Genomic DNA, 17,610 nt, shown 5'->3' on the forward strand with positions numbered 1-17,610 from the left:
TTAGTTGTTTTTATCAATTACTGAAAGAGGAATGCTTAAATCAACTATATTTATTTATCCTTTCTGTTCTGTTAGTTTTTCTCAGATATTTTGAAGCTTGTTCATAAAGTATATCCCCACCCAGGTGTGTTAAGTTTACTTAATATAGTAGCCCTTTTGGAATTATGAAAAGTTCCTTTTTATGATATGTTTATCTTAATGTTTAGTCTACTTAAGGTGTGTTGAACTGTTTGATGAAAGACCATTAAAGTACAGTAAAGAACTAGCCTAGGATTCAGGAGAACAGCTTCTCTGGTGAGGCTACAAATTCCTTGAGAACACTGGGACTGGACCACAGAACCAGCAGCAATCACTCAGAAGTGTAACTCCAGGATGAATGTGACAATGAAACCCAATCTCCTTATCACAAAGATAGTATAAAAATCAATAAAACTACTACTAATTTAGAACCTATTATATTCTAGTTTCAGGGATTCTAAGTAACTTTCCCACAATTATCTAGCTAGCAATCCTTGATCAGATTCATAACCTATTGTCTTTCTATTTGTATTACTGGGGAAAACTAAAGACAGGCTGATACATTCTGAATTTTCTCTTCTTAATGACTCCACATAGTTATTATTACTGGATTACAAGTCAAAAAGTGGGAGTTCTAATTCTAACTCTGTTTTCAGTAAGGTTAACATAAAAGTAATTTATTCTCTCTAAACCTCTACCTATAATACAAATGTAGAAAAGTATGCTCTATTTGCTTCTTATAGAATCAGTTAAGAAAGAAAAATAGATGTTTTGGGTATATAAAAAAATTACATGTAGAGGAGATAATCATTATTCACTTAAACTTTCAGTGACAGACTTACAAGTAAATTTTCTTTTTCCTAAGAGAAAATAGACACACAGTAAACATGTATTTTGCTAACCAGGTGAAAAAACTAAAACAAAATTTCTACCTCTAAAGAAATCTAATAAAGAACCATTGTAAAAAGAATGACCAGCGTGGTCATTCTGTATGCTACAAAACTAGATGGAGTCTCTGCCACACAAGGCCTGCAACCTTCAGCCTTGACAGTGGTAGCTATGATTACAGACAGAACTCACAAAGATGCTTTGTTAGACTGGCCTTCTGTTTTGAACAAAGATGCTTTTTCTACAGGTGTTGGTGGTTATAATGTAATATAACAAAAGGATGCACATCAGAACATGAAAATATGTGGTAAAATGAATGGGAAATTGGGCTACATGGATCTATCATTCTTAAAATTAGGAATTTTATTTGAATGAGACTTTTAGTTAAATAAAAATTTGGGGGGCGGTATTCTTTAGTTGCTTACATTAAGGAAATTAAGGGAGAAAGCAAGTATTTGTCAGGCAGTAAGCAGCATAACCAATAACTATATCACACTATTATACATTATGATGCTAACAAAATCCAGAGGTAGTCATTTTTTTTATCTCATGTGCAGGCTCTAATCAGCTGATTCTGGCTGACTGGATCACTGTGATGATGAACAGTCGGAAGCTATGAGTAGGTTTAGCAGAAAGTGCTATAACTACTAGGCAAAATAAACAATAACTAGAAGATACATTAATACCATTTTGCCTCCTTTAACCGAAAGAACAGCATGAAATAATTTCAATGTTCACCTGAGTCTTACATATAACCATTCTCATTCCCAGAAATATTGGCAAAACAAAGAGTTGCTAACTTCTCTAAGATCTCAAAATCTACAGAATGAGTGAGACATTTTCTTATGTGTCTTGCTTATGTGTCCTTACCTACTATAAGTCTAAAAATAAACCACTCATGGCAAAGAAAAAATGGTCGATGAATGATACCCTTCTATTTTGTAAATTCTTTCCTCAAAAACCTACTGGGGAAAAAACTGAATCTTTATCTTAGAGAGTAAACTGCTAGAGAACTTGCTAAAAAAGATGAACACCAGTTGTAGAAATCATCTTCCTGGTTCTGTTCTACCTTGGGAAGACAAGTTCTTGGAGCCTACCATCAAAGGCTGCCAACCCTACCCTCTGCACTGCTGGAGCCATTTGCCAAAACTTCTGGCCCTGCTCGCAGTTTGGGCAAAGAATTAGTACCCACTTATCTTTATTATCTGTGATTACTTAGCTCTGCCAATGTATAAAACCAATGAATCATAGCAAGACATTTAAGACTGTAAACTGGGCCATTTGATCTTATATCCCCCAAAGTAAGAATGGCAGAAAAGTTATTTTGTGATTCAAACAATATACAAGAAAAGAAAAAGATTTAGTCATTTATAACTAAAGAATATTCGCTCTAAATCACTTGTTTAACATGTGAGTGCAGAAAGTGTGTATCACTACTTGGAGAGATTAATTCAGGGTTTGAAAATCCATCTTCATGGTCCACAGAGTGACCCAAAAAAGAGCAAAAACTCTGAGCAGGCTAAACCAACAGTGAAAATATTCTTCATTAGTCAGTAATGTCTAGTAAGAGACACCTCCAGTGAGACAGTTTATACGCAACTTTTCCTGCAAAATTCACCTAACCCATGTAATTTAACCAGTGATATAAAAAGACAGTATACAATGAACCAGTGAGACAGTACTGTCCTTGTGAGATCTACAGGAAGGGGTCTGTTCTTCCATCCCTACATGAGAACACCTAGCAGTGTGTGCTGTCAGAAAGCCAGGCTGCAATTCCTGTGGCTTTGTGAATCACTGGCTTTGTGCCACAGACATGCCCTTTTGGAGGCCATAACTAACAAGTCTTAATAAACATAGTCTCGAAACTTAAGTTTTAGAAAGCCTTTCATCACACCTGCTCCACCTTTATCTATTTTTGCTAGAAATCCTTGATTAACAAGTTGGTTTTGCATGGTATGTAGATTTGTGTGTGTGTGTGATTTTATATATATATAAGGAAAACATTTTAAAATTAGAAGACATGTTTTAAAAAACTAAATGCTGAATATATTGCTTCTATAGTTTCTCTGTTAAGTCCAGGACTTCAAGAACTTTGAATAACCTTTAAAAAAAATCACATACATAGACAATTTGATTTCTCACTGGGATAAGCTGTTCAACTGGGTCTTTTTTTTTTTTTCCTTAAAAGATGTGCCATTCGGGTGATTTGGTGATGGGAAACCCGCAGGGATTACAATCGAGATGGGGAAAAAAATGTGCAAAATGATATAAAAATAAACTTTGTAATAAAAAAAAAAAAAAAGATGTGCCATTCCTAACTACTCCATAGGACTCTTGCCTTTCTTGGAAGTTTACGTTTTAGAGACTTCCTGATTCTTATCCTATCAGAGAGAAGTTCTACCTCCTTTATTTATTAACAGCAGTGGAATTTTGAGAAAAAAAATTTGGTCCTGATTCTGTTCAAACTGCATCTTGGATGAAGTGTCTAAAATGTAATTTAAAATACATTCACATGATATTATAATCAAAAAATATTTTAAAAAATCAATCACAGAAAATTTCCCTCCCATTCCTACTTGTATTTACTCTGCTTTCTCTCCCTCCCCCACACACATGCATACAACATACACATACGTTAGTGAACTAAATATATATATTCGGACATTATTTTTTTCCTTGTCAGTTTGCTTAAAAGGTAGCATACCCAATTCACTACTTTACATTTTGCTTTTTCTTTTAATAGTTTCATTTAATATAACTGACCCTTGAACAAGGCAGTGGTTAGTGGCACTGGCCTCCTGACAAATGCACAAGCGAAAATCCACTTATAACTTAGAGTTGGTCCTGTGTACACATGGGTTCTGCATTCTTGTATTAAGTCAACTGGATATCCACGGATAGCTGAATTTGAGAAAGTAGAACCAGCCGGTAGAAAAAAAAATCCAGGTATAGGTGAACTTACATAGTCAAACAAACCCCTGTTCTTCAAGGGTGAACTGAATTACCTGTCCCTTTTAATTTTACTAAAAGACAGCATACTACACAAACTGTTATGGTTTATACCATGCTTTTTGTTTTTTGTTTGTTTGTTTAGCAATTTATATTTGATAGCTTTTCAGCCAATACAGAGAGAGCACCCATACAAAATGGTCCTGTGTCTGGAAGGCCAGGAGTTCATGAGATGAGCGGAGCTTCTCAGCACTGGTTATCAAACCGAGGTAGCAGCTATCAGAAGAGCAGTGTAGTCTCCATACTGGCATGTCTTATACCTTCAGAAACTGTGTTAGCCTCAGGAAGAGAACCTAGCAACTCAGTGACCCAATCTACTCAACTTTCACATGACAAGTAGGACATGAGAGCAGAAAGGATATGTCTAAACTCAAACAAGTCAGGAACAGATTTGGAGATTTCTGGTCTTCTGCATTCTGTCCTCAAATTTTCTTGACCAAATTACTAATGCCACAAACTGAGTGGTTTATCACAGTAAATTTCAAATTCCTAAGTTTAGCATTAGCCCCAACTTAGAAGAAGTAGGGCAAGACATGGTGAGAAGAGTGAAAGCATGACTCATAGAGGAAAGCTGGGTTCTGAGCCTGAGCCCTCTGAATTCCTCATCTGTGAAATGAGGTTTGAACAAGTGTTTCTTATCATCTCCTCTAAGATGTCCAAAGTCTTTGACTTCCACCTTTTAGCCAAACTGGAATCTGGTCTTCCCAGATTTTCCGATGTTTATGCTATTAGTTCCATCTGGAATGAACATTTTGTTTTTCTTTACTCTTGCTGGCATTTAGCTAGTCAGGAAATGCTCCTTATGATCAAGGTAAGCACTGCCACCTCAATACTTAGAAGTTGTTCTTCCCTCAACCTAGATTACTCTTTACAAAATGTCACACAAATGAGTCTCAGTCCATTCAGTGCAGTATCTGCTCAAATGAAACTACAAAAAAAATTTTAACCAATCTTATTCAAATAGTACTTTCTGGATCACTCTCTTTACTTTATTCCTCTTCTTAGCTATCAGATAATTTATACTTTATTGATCACACCCTACTAGACTCTAAGTTCCTTTAAAGCAGGGTCATGTCCTATACTGGGTAACAAAAAGGCCAAATAACAGGATTTCACTTTTAATACTACTCTGAGGCATCCTCACACTTAACTAGATCTGTAGAAATCCCAGGATGAAAGATCCAAACAGAGAAAAACAAGCCAGGGAGGTAACAAATGGCTTTACAAGATAGATGCAGTTAAGCAAACAGCAAGGAAGGCATCTACCTGCAGTCAAACAGACTGGTTCTAACTCTAAACTCTGCCATATAAAACTGTAACAATACCTTTAACATCTATAAATCAGATAGCAGCATACTCAGATATACAATGAAGATGACAGAAAATGGTTTATCTGTAAACATTTCAGGAACATGGCATCATACCCTATAAATACTAGTAAAGGCCAGAAGAAGGTTCACTTATTTCAAATTAGTAATCAGGAAACAGCTTTAGTTAAATTCTGTCACATTTTAAAAATGTGTCATTAAGACAAACATGAGGCACATGTTTGTTCATAGACACACATGTGCAGCACACACACAAAGAAAATCTAAAAGATACACACTGAAAATGAACCTAACTTACTAGAACACTCCTACCTGAAATCCTGTCACACATGCCACTCTGTAATGTGAACCCATTTTGTGAGCACTTAAGGCACTTACAGCCTGTTACTATAAAACTGAACATTCTAGTGGAAGAAATAATCTGTAACCCATTGTTGTAGAATACTATGAGTCTCCTGGACAACTTAAGGCATCAAGACTTCCTCCAGTCCTTCAGTGCTTCGTAACAAAAGCAAACCACTCTACCAATTCTCTAAGTTATATCTCTAACACCCACCCACAGAAACATGAGCATTACTTGCTGCACTTGGAGAATAAGAAAACCAAGATCTAACTTCTTTAAAATGCTAATCTTGATATTTAACACAGACCAGTTTCTCCCTAATCTTATATTACTGACTAGTGGTTATATACTTCAATGCTAGAGCAAGCTTATACAATCTCTGTAGCATGTCAAAAGTCCTACTTGTGTCACCAGGACTATCTCATAATTCTCATATATTCCCAAAGCACAGGGCTTTCTTAGCCCAAGGAAGATGCTCAGAAATACTTACTTGAATGGAATTAAAAAGGAAATTATAGGGACTTATCTCATAGTAACACAAGGAACAGTTCAATTTAGAAGTCCCACTTCCTAAGTTTCAAATTAGTTTAATTCATAACCTACTAAAATAGCACTGTATATTCAAATCAATTACATTTTAATTTTGTCGTAAGGAAAGCTTTATGAGACAAGAAAACAAAAATGATCCACTTCCATTTTATACCCCCCAAAACATTTCTCCCATAGAACCTATAAATTCACTGCTCTTATGTCAACTGGGGTATGTTCCCCAAGAATACTGAATGGGTCATCAAAGAAAAAAAAATACTGTCTAATTCACCTTAATAACTAAATAACTAATGGAAGATGTTAAGAAGGAGAACATATTAAGAAGAAAAAGAGCAGTGATTTTAAGTCCACCAGTCAGTGTATCTATCTATACTCCCAGTAAAACTATAAGAACCATATTAATGAATAATTAAGAGTGAGGATGGGCAAACATTTATATTTATTCCCAAAATACTTATGGGAATTGATTAAAAAGCAATTACTTCAGCTTCCACAATTAGTTTATCACCCTAACTTGAAAGTATTTAAAGTAAACTCTGCCATTAAAATTACTGTTCCAAAATAGACCTTTCATTATCCTTCCTGGCACTTTCACTGGGGGGTAGGGGGAGTTTTGCAATTCCACAGGTAACTTCTAGTTAAATGATTATCAACCTAAAATAAAGAAATATTGTTTCATTTTTTAGCTTTTTCAAATAGCTACTGTATAATACCTAACCACATTAGTTCTTCCAACTTTCTCATGTACACACTGGCCTGAAGATTTATTTATAACTATGTGCTATAAATCCATGTTCTCTCAATTTTTAAAAAATGTTATTAAGGCAAATTTTCATGGTCCAGTAAACTAGTCAATTCTCTAAATGTTGTAGATATGAGAAAAAACATTTATTTTCTCTACAGTTATAAAGAAAATTGTATTATAAATATTGAATTTGTTAAAAAACTAGAACTATTAAAAGTTTCTACCACTAAAAAAAATAATAATAATAATTATGTGACCTGATAGAGGTGTTAGCTAATGCTATAATAGGAATCATATTCCGGTATAAATGTATCAATAATGTTATACCTTAAGTTTACATTTAGACTGATGTGTAGAAACTGTCACTGTCATTAGAGTGAATCCCAGCACATTTATTCTGAAGAGACAACTAATGAGGGGAATCATTAGACGAGATCATGGTCTGGAAATTTCCACATTTGCGTTTAGCTTGCAAATTTTGTGAATTCTAACAAAATTTTCTCCAATGAATACAGACTTTAGATAAAAATTCTTCTCTGAATATATTTTGCTACTCTATTTTGGATTTACTTAGCTAAACATTTGCAGAAAACAAGTAAATTATTATATTAATTGCTATTTATATGGCTGAGTCACCACACAGTGCTAAATAGCTCCTGGGAGAGAGAAGGGAAGAACAGTTTGAGATTGAGGCCAGGATGACAATCACACACCAAAAAAATGGAGCTTCTGGAGATACCTAGCATTTTTGCTTAGATTTGAAGAATTTTACTAATTTAGAGTTTTTGTTTCTCAAGGACAGTTTGCTACTATCCCTATTTTTTAGTTCAGTAAAAATGTAGATTTTCCTTTCTGACACACAAAGGACACTAGTCTGCATGCATTATTTTTATGTTGACAGCCAGAATATTTTGAGCCACTTTAATATCCACTACTTCTAATAAGAAAAAAAGTTAGCATAACAGTAGCGAGCTAGAGCAAATTCTCGGTGTTTTGTCACTTAATAAGCATATTTGTTTTTAACAATGCAAAAGTCTATCTTTCATCCACAGAAAATAACACAATTCAAAAACATGTCCCATTAAACCATAATTATAAAGCCCCTTACCTTTTGTGCATCTCCTGTGAAAAATGCAATGGCCAGGGTGGGCAGAATCATGAACAGTGCATTGTAATAGAGCAGACCATATTTTCCCAGCTCCTAGGACAGTGAAATCAATAGATGTTTAATTTGGGCCTAGCAGACTGATACACATAACCCTATACATAGTATCACCCTCATTTTATACACACACCCCTCTCCCACAGCATGCATAGCAAATTAAGTAATAAGTCTTGCAAATATTAAGAATAACCTAAGCTTTCGAAAAAAGAAAAAAGGTGGGGGCTTGATTTGACTTGCAAGATTTTAAACTTATTTGAAATAAATTTCTTGAGCAGCAAGTAGGGAAATGGTTATTTTGACCATATACAGAGATCTCTATAGCAACATGTTCCTTCTTTTTCCATAATTGAAAGAAACGTCATCAAGTTGGTCTGGAGGTATTCAGAACCGTAACAAGTGCTATTTACAAGAAATGGGTGGTCAGAACCAGACACAAAGACTCACACCTAGACCAACACAAATGGAACATAACTTCCCAGAGACCTATCACTGAAAATGTGTCTATAAAGGACAATGAAGACTAAATTACTATCTCTTAACTCCCAAAACAAAGTGTGAATAGCTGTGCCCTCGATATTGCTGAGCAACAAATACCACCACACAGTTTAAAAAACAGAGAATCTCTGAGCACTATGGGTACACCTTTGATTCCACACTTCCAGGACATTCAGCAGGAAACAGAGTCACCTAAAAAAGTAGGCCAGAGTTTGAGGGTATGAAGAAAAGTAAAGGAGTAGCGAAAATAGAAATGTGATATCTGCCTAAAATATGTTAGTGGAAAGAGCACCGAAGTCAAACTGCCTTCTCAAAAACAGCTTTGTAAAACTAGAAACAAATATCTAAAACTGACTAGATTATGACACACACCATAAGTAGAAAGTAAGCTCATTTTGTTCAGCCCCACACATAGAAGTATGAGGCCCTTTGATGGGGTTTGCTTACGATTTCCCTACTTTTTCAAGGATATACAAAATAAACTTTTTCTGGGAATAATGAAAGTTACTGGAATGGCCATGCATTTGATGGTTCTTTTCTAGAGACAGTAAAGTCCCTGCAAAGATAATATAAATCTGCTATTAATACTACTATGAAATAGATGGGGCATCTGTATGATCTGTATTCCAAAAAAAGAAAATTGTACATATAACTAATCAGCCTTAAAACTAAGCAGATAAAGTCATATGACTGAGGAGAAAACATCAGTTGGAAAACAAGTGCTAAAGTAATGGTCAGTTACCAGATTGAATTATGAGATAAAAATGTACCAGCTTAGAAAAATCATCTATTATATAGGAAACAGTATGATAAAAAGGATAATTTCTTCAACAACTCTACTATATAAAGTTGACTTCCACAGCTGCTTCTTACAGTTAGGTAGTTTTGTAGAAATATAATATCATACTACAATGCAGGAAGAGCAATGTGACTCAAATATTCAACTTTCTGACTGTTTGACTATTTAAAAATAAAATTTAGGGTCTCTATACTCCAAATATATAGCAACAAACAAAAATATTTCAAAAGCCAAGTGTGCAGGCTGAAAGTTGAAGGAAAAGAACTGGGTATATGTAGTTCACATTTGAGAGGTAGGCCAAGGAACTCAGTGTTACCCCAAGAGAGATTCTAATGTACCCTAAAATTATTGTAGGACAAACACCCAAAGTCCATCCATGTTCTGCAGACCATGGCAACACTCATTTCCTCATTTCTCCTCAGATCTGCTCAAGGCTTCCAAATCTCTCTCTTTTGTCCATATTCCTCACCAACTTCTCTAGAACATAGTCATGAATACTTACGACACTTTTCTGTAATCAACACCTGGCTTTCTCTATCCTACTCACCGTTAATATTCACCCAATCCTTGCAAGAAAAGCCAACAATAAAATCTGTCAACTAACAATTAATTAACGATTTAAAAAATAAAGGTTCATACGTGAGCAAGGTAAAATGAGAAGGTAAAATATAGGCATTTTACCGTCAGAGATCCCTTATATCTTTCCTATCACTCTTCAGTGTTTTTCTTTACTCCCTGACTTTTCCCTGATGAATTGACATTATCATTCACAACACTGGCAAAAACCTATTAAGAAAGCTTTAGATTGCTACCTACTTTTGAATCTAATTTTTGTTTTACGTATGCACCATTTGCTGCTGTCAGGACATCATTTATCAGAATAAAAACATATCCTTCCAGATCAAAGGCCAAGTCAGAGCTGTAAAACATAAGAATAAAATTAAAAAATAACTTACGTTTAAAGAATATACATTTAATTTAAAAAAGACCTGAATTACAATACAGGAACATATTCTTATCTAGATAAATGAACATCAGACATTTTATTATTTACTAGAACTTCTTGATTCTTGGTGAGTCTGTGGCTCCATGCTTTATCAGGGAGTCTTCAGAAATAAGTTAGTTTAATTAGCAGAGTTAACTTTAACACAATCATTAGCAATGATCAGTTATGTCTGTTAGTAGTACACTACTCCTTATTCAAAGTCAAAAAGCAGGAAACAACCAACGACATTTCACTACATCTGAAGCAGGCAGAAGGCATGAGAGCTCAATTGCACAGATAAGAAAACCAAAAAAGATAACATTGTAACACTGTCATTTTCCAAAGGTTTACACAAAAAGACTGTATTACACCGGAGTTTGGGCCACTGGATGGAATTTATGGTATATGGATCATAGTAAGTTCTAACTGAGATAAACAACAGTGTCTAGACACAGGGTAAGAATTCAAATACTTAATTGTGTAATTAGCCTGTAAGGTGCAACTAGCAGAATTAGGGAAACTGAAGTTTTTGAGTATATTGTACAGCCCTAGATGCAAAATAATAACTTAGTGAACTGAACAGAATAGGTAAAAAAATCTAGTAAACATATGCCTTCAACATATTTCATCACTTTATCTAAAATAGTGGTCCCACATTCTGTGATTTTACAAAGATAGCATATATTTATGGCTTAACCACTATGTGAATTGGACTTCTGATGTGCTCCATGCTGTTTCACAATTTTAGGTAGGACCAGCCTAAGGCATACACCCTCTTATGAGCAGCCTGACAGTCCTCTAATTTCAGATTCTCATCCTCAATCTTATTTCAGCATAAAACATTCCAATTAGACAGGGCTGGACTAGGTAGCAATCCTCCTCTGAGATTTTTTTTGCAGGCCAGAGTAAACTTTGAGGAACCCTGTTATTTGTTTCAATTTTGGGTTTCACCAGCTTCAAGAAAATTTTTCAAAGACTAGCAGGCACCTCTAAAAGGAGAGTCAGGGGTCTCAGTGGTAGGAAGGAAAAAAATCAAACTTTTTCCAAGTAGGCGATATAAAACTAGAGGGAAATGCAATCAGTTATAAAACCAAATTCTAGTAACCAATGACTCCATATTCCTTTTTTTAAGAGTAAAATTTCACATGGAGATTTAGTAAAATAAAATTTAACTTATTTTCCCCTCTGCCTATACAGTGAGGATAACATGAAGGTAAATGAGCTAAATCAAGAAGTAGTACCTGAACTCCCAGAAGGAAAATATAGGTTAAACAGAATTGGCGGCATAAGCATTGGCTGAGTAAAATGCTGTAGATAGCTTTGGTTATACCTTTTCCTTGTGCATTTAAAAAATAAAAGTTAAGAATAATGGAAAAGAGCTTTATGATATAGCTTATGTGGGGCCAAATAAAGCAATTCTATTATTTAATATACACAGGACAAATAATACATTCTAATTTGCCTCTTCTGAGACTTTTTTTTCCAGCAGCATGCAAAGTAAAGGAATACCACATGGTTTATAAAAGTACACAGGCTCTGCTGTCAGGCAGAGATTCAAATTCTGTCACCTACTGGCTGTGTAACCTTGAATAAGTTACCAAACTTAGATTTTAGTTACCTCAACTGTAACACAGGAAAATTATACCCCTAGCTCACAGAGTTTTTATGAAGGACAGAGAAATAATATGTACAAAGTGCTAATGGTGTCAGTATGTACTCATAAATAAAAATAGCTTTATAACTCTAAATCATACAAATTTGACCAATCAAGAAGTAGTACCTGGAACTCCCAGAAGGAAAATACATGTTAAACAGAATTGGTGGCATGAGCATTGGCTAAGTAAAATGCTGTAGGTAGCTTTCAGCCATTATTTCACTTTTCTGATTCTTTGGGTATACCTTTTCCCTGTGCATTTTAAAAATAAAACTTAAGAATAATGTAAAAAAGGAATTCTTGAAAGCACAGTTCTTCAAAAAACTCCACAATATGATTTTGTCAAGCTTGATTTTATTCAGTCATAAAGGTTTAACTTTTGAGAGTAAAATTGGATGTTTTACAAAGACATGATTCTTAGCCTTTAAAAATAATCTTATCATTATCAACAAGTGTTGGTACTTTCCATTGTGTACTCATAGACTTTATATAGGCCCATATCTTACCTGGCAGCTACAAAGGCTCCAATAATCATTGCAAATACAGTCATCTTAATACCCCAAGAAAAAGTTTTCCTATAAAATAAAATAATTTAAAAATATAAACATTTGGCTTTAGTTATTTACAAGGACTTACTTTATACCATAGGTCAAAAAATATGACATATCGTCTATATGTATATAATATTTTTAATATATATATAATTTTTATTTTTGAAAACTATAAATGAACATATATTAAATGTTTCCAAGGGGCTGGATGTTAAAAAGAACTCCTTTGATGACGCAAAACTTAAATTCTTATGTAAATAATTATATACTTTTCATTTTTTATTATTAGTGAATTTGAATTTTCACAAGTCAGAAATTCTTTAAGTAGAAAAAGGTCACACAATTGTAGTAAAAGTAGTGACCATATGAACAATACTTAAAACATATACCAATAATCACCAAGTGGCAGAAGTTGGCATAGAAATTCTTGAAAGCATAGTTCTTCAAAAATGTTCAGATCCCCAATTCCAATTCACAACTTCACATCCACTGTCCCCAGAAACTATAAATTCCTGAAGCTAAAGCAAAAGGTTGTTTAAACATCTTAAAAGAAGGTCGAAACAAGACAAATAATTTTATATCTCACATGTGTTAGGTATCTTTTCAAGGTAATTATAACATGTTAAAGCCTGGATATATTAGAAAATTTAACTCACTTGAGTAAAACTCCTTCAGCAAACATTGTAAACAGGATGGAGAACCTTCTCAGAACTGTAAACATTGGCAAGCTGCAAAAAAAAAAAAAAAAAAAAAAAAAAAAATTAAATTAGCTGAAATGAAGTTAAAAAAAAAAAACAGCTTTTTAAAGAGAGATTCTCTCCCACCCCCAATTCTATTAATTTGTCAGTCTTTTACATTATTGTGTCATTTGAAGGGGGGGTATTTTACACCTCCACATGTGCATACTGCTTCACTCACTCTCCATCAAAACTCCAGGGTTAATGTCCTATTCTGTTCCATGACTTTATGTACTCCTCTCTCCCCCACTTTTCCATCTGGTAATCAGTATAGTTTAAAATAAGATTCCCGAATTTGTTATTTTAAAATAGTGTCAATCTCTCCATTCCTGTTATGTAATTTCCATGCTGACTGATCTGATTAAATAAGCTTTTATTTCCCTCTAGAAATAACTTTTATTTGAAAGCCTGAAAGGGTTGCTATTTTAAAACTATGAAAAATTATAAATGCCAAAATAACTATAAATTGGTAGAAATTCTATATATGTTACCAAAAACTAGTAATATTCACTTTTTAATTTTGCCATTTCTTACATAAATACCCTGAAGACTGACTCTTGCTCTTTAACAGAAACAACTTTTCTCTTTCCTTCAATGGACTGAACTTTACTCTCTCTCTTTAACCTTCAAATGATACCTGAAAATCTTGGGCCATGAAACCATCCCTGATTGCCATCTTGGGGAAGTAATTTTGTCTTCCTCTAAACTACCAGAATATTGGCTTACACTGGTCAAACATACAACCTCTTGTAATATAGCTATTTCGAAATATATCTCAACTCACTCAAGAGTCTAATACTTAGGTTGACAATCAAAGATAGAATGTGAATGAATGGAGGGATGACAATGGATGAAAAAGAGCAAACTATACAAGCAGTGCTTTGTAGCAGGTCTGCATTTCTTTCCAAACGGCTAATGAGATGGAAAAGGACACCCCACTCGTGATAAATTTGACTTCCATAGAACCTTTCCCAGAGATACCATCATGCTCATTCTGTCAGGTATCCAGTTCTAAAAAGGAAATACAAAAATCCTTTGTCTCTTGTCCTTAGAGGTTTCCCCATCCTGTTTTACAAATCATCCATTATGCCAGTTTAGCTCACTTTGGGAGTAATGAAGCTATGGGTTTTTGTTAAATGGTGTCCCTATAAATAGCTTTAGTATTACATACACCCAGTACATACAACACTCCTTAAGAGAAGTCACAAACTGGGAGGTTAAAGTATAATAAGCCTGTGTTGTCATGGAGTAGAGAGCTAGTATTTCTTTCTATGCTGCTTCTAAAGTTATACTACCATGGGTAAAATGTCAATTATATTTGTATCAAAGTTCCAATTAAATGTTATTTTAACCACCTCAATTAAAAGAAAAAGAAAGTCTTCATATCCTTCTGTGATTTATTTGTAGAATTTATCTAAAGCATGATATTTATAAATGGTATTAAAGAACTGATATCCTAGAAGTCTAGCATATATTCCTTACCACTCATTGAGAAAACTAGTGAAAATGCTTCCAATGAAAGCATTTTAAAACTGTCTAAGCCTGTATCATCAAAGGGAAGAGTAAAAACAAAAAACCCTCTTCAAACTTAAAAAGTGTAATCTTCATTACTATATAATCTCCATTATCTACTAACAGAACTTTACTGGCCCTTTCACTATTTCCAGAATCAAAACACTATTTCTATAATCAAAAAGTGTTAAATACTTGCCAGTCACATACAATTTTAAGAATACATTATATTAACCTCACTAGTAAAATAAAGTTATCCATACTTCAGTTTCTTTGTGCTGAACAGTCCCGTGATTTGGTTCCCAAAATATAGTAGAGGTAGTGGAAACGTCTAGAAAATTTAAAAAGGGATAACAAAACTCAATAATAAAGATAGCTAAAACAAGGTCCTTTCAAACAGAAACAGTTTTGTTTATATGATCAAATTCATTCCACTCACAGCATAAGATTAGTTCTCATATACAATTTTGGACCCATGAGTCACCCAAATATTATTCCTGGATAAACAGCACTAGTAAGGAAAAGAAAGAGAGGGAGAAATGAAGGGGGAAAAGAAACAAAAACATGTATCTGATCAATCCACAAAGAGAAAACTATCATTTGTTTTAAATATGATAACAATAATGACTCATGTCAGCAGAAAAAGGGCAATTTATCCTCAAGTATTGTCAAACAGAAGCAAAAATAGTAAGAAAATAAGCCCAAAGAATAATGAATGCAGAATACATGACTAGATTAGATGAATCTGGAAAATGCAAAACTTTGGACTCCCAACAAGTGTTCATGAAGGAAAAGATATTCTAGAGTTTTATTTCCTTCATTTCAAAGAAATTGTGGGGTTTTTTTTTAACATCACTACAATTATTTTTCACTTTTATATACCCTCTATGATTTTAAGGCTACAATTTTTAAATATGCAAGGCACTAATAAAAAAAAACACAAGTGACTTATTTTCAGAATATAAAGTGTTTCTGTTTTGCTGTTTTACCTTTCGAGGTACATTTCTGTCAAGGTCAGGAAACTTGACTACTCTGAGCGCTTTTCCCACCCAGAGAACTGCCACTGTGGCCACCATCTGTGAAGAGAGAACACAGATTCACTGTTCTACATATAAAGACACACAGAGAAGTTCTAACGACATAAACCCCGTAAAGCTGAAGATTCCAACTGACCTGGCCAAGTCCAACACATAGTGAGGAGGGAAATCTACAGAAACGGTAAAGAAAAAAAAGAGTCAGAAAAACCCAGTGGTTGCTCTGAATTAAATGTGCAGATCTGCAACCTTAAAATGCACTGGGATACAATACACCCCACCGGCCGCCCCTTCTCCAAAGCAAACCGGTGAGAAAACTCCCAGCTATAGTTGTCAGGTAACATTGCTGAATCTGTAGCCTCCGGCGGCCACTTGTCCCATCTAGTCCAATTCTTCAATTTCAGTCGGTTGCCTGCAACCGGTTTTTCGCGGAAGTAAAGACATAGGTCTCCCCAACGGTTTCACACCTTGCAAACAAAATGCTTCAGCCTTGGGGTTCCAGTGATTGCATCTGAATCCCGTTAACGGGCGTGAGGATGCGCACGTCCCCAGAGGCTGACAGCGAGAGGCTGACAGCGAAACCCTGAACTCCAAATCCCGGATCCCAGCGCGAGCTGCAGCGGAGAGCGGGCATCCCTCCCCATCTCCGCACGCCCTGGGGCCAAAAAGTCCAGAAACAACTTCGCTCCCCTGCTGCACCGCGACCGCGGCAGGCGCCTTCCCCACGCGGCACCCGGCGCAGGTTGGGCGCCCGAGCTCCGCGCGGGGAGCGGATCCCAGCCAGAGGCCCGCGCGTCAGCCACCCGCCCTCCCCAGCTCCCGCCCAACTTTGTTCAGCTTCAACTTTGGCAGCCGAAGTCCAGGGAGACGGGCGCGCCGCTGTCGCCTGCTCCTGTGCAAGGCCGCGGTCGCAGCCGCCTCGGCCCTACCTGTAATTGGTGAGCACGCTCTTGTTGACCACCACGATCAGGAAAGAGCTCACGCCGTAAAACCCGGCGGCCAGCAGCTTCAGGAACACGGTCAGCGTTTCGGCCGACGCCATCCCCAGCTCTTCCTCATGTCTGTGTGTGGAGGATTTCGCGGGGGCTTCTCCTTTAACCCGGGCATGCTGACGTCTATGAACTTCCGCCATAGCTGAGGCGGCGGCGGCGGCGGCGGCCTATGAGGGGAGCGGTGTGGGGGCCTAAAGCCGCTGCAGCTCCCCGGAGACTTGTGGTGCTGGAGTCGGCAGGTTGGGCCGATTGTGCCCTCGCCGCGTCGGATCCCCGCACGGCTGCCGGCCGTCCCCGCCCAGGGGCCGGGACGCCGGGGTTCACACCCCTGGGGACTTTGTTCGGGCATTGTGCAACTTGGGGTCAGAGGGTTCGAGGGGGCCGCGCCTGGCGGGGCCTGGGCTCGGTCGAAGGGGCCTCGGAAAGGGAGCAGGGACACCGACTCTGGGGCGAAGGGGGGAGCCACTCGGGGGGACGCCCCGAGCGGCAGCACCGCAGTGGAGCTACGCGGCACAGTGCGCCTGCGCGCCTGTTTGCGGGGTGTAGGCGGCTTGGTCCCGAGGTAAGGAAAGCTGAGCGGCCGCACGGGCTAAGTTAAGCCGCATTCTCCCGGTAACTACCACAACCTGGGAGCGGGCCGCGCCACATGGTAGCAGGTGGCTGGTTTGGGTTGTTAGCACGGTGCGTGCATCTAGACTCATTTTGCATGCTCTTTTGAGCTTTTGCAGAGGGTCAGAACCCTTGAAGGATGTCAGATGCAGGTTAGCAGTAAACACCCAGCAAACATTTCATTCTGCCTTTTCCGA

General features: G+C 36.7%; 1 protein-coding gene across 2 annotated transcripts in view; it reads right to left on the reverse strand.

Moving 5' to 3' along the window:
• Nucleotides 1–16,977, reverse strand: part of SLC35D1 (solute carrier family 35 (UDP-GlcA/UDP-GalNAc transporter), member D1) — a 36,078-nt gene extending 19,101 nt beyond the window's left edge. For both annotated transcript variants that reach the window (XM_004679093.2, XM_012722795.1), the window contains exons 1-8: nucleotides 16,742–16,977; nucleotides 15,952–15,985; nucleotides 15,768–15,854; nucleotides 15,042–15,109; nucleotides 13,186–13,257; nucleotides 12,485–12,553; nucleotides 10,156–10,258; nucleotides 7,989–8,081 (exon numbers count right to left, since the gene is read on the reverse strand). In XM_004679093.2, the coding sequence (XP_004679150.1) occupies nucleotides 7,989–8,081; nucleotides 10,156–10,258; nucleotides 12,485–12,553; nucleotides 13,186–13,257; nucleotides 15,042–15,109; nucleotides 15,768–15,854; nucleotides 15,952–15,985; nucleotides 16,742–16,944 (729 nt within the window). In that variant the 5' untranslated portion in view covers nucleotides 16,945–16,977. The remainder of the gene's footprint in view (nucleotides 1–7,988; nucleotides 8,082–10,155; nucleotides 10,259–12,484; nucleotides 12,554–13,185; nucleotides 13,258–15,041; nucleotides 15,110–15,767; nucleotides 15,855–15,951; nucleotides 15,986–16,741) is intronic.
• Between the last annotated feature and the right edge of the window lie 633 nt (nucleotides 16,978–17,610).

This window comes from Condylura cristata, unplaced genomic scaffold (assembly GCF_000260355.1).
Source record: "Condylura cristata isolate star-nosed mole 26May11 unplaced genomic scaffold, ConCri1.0 scaffold00008, whole genome shotgun sequence".
NCBI lineage: Eukaryota > Metazoa > Chordata > Mammalia > Eulipotyphla > Talpidae > Condylura > Condylura cristata.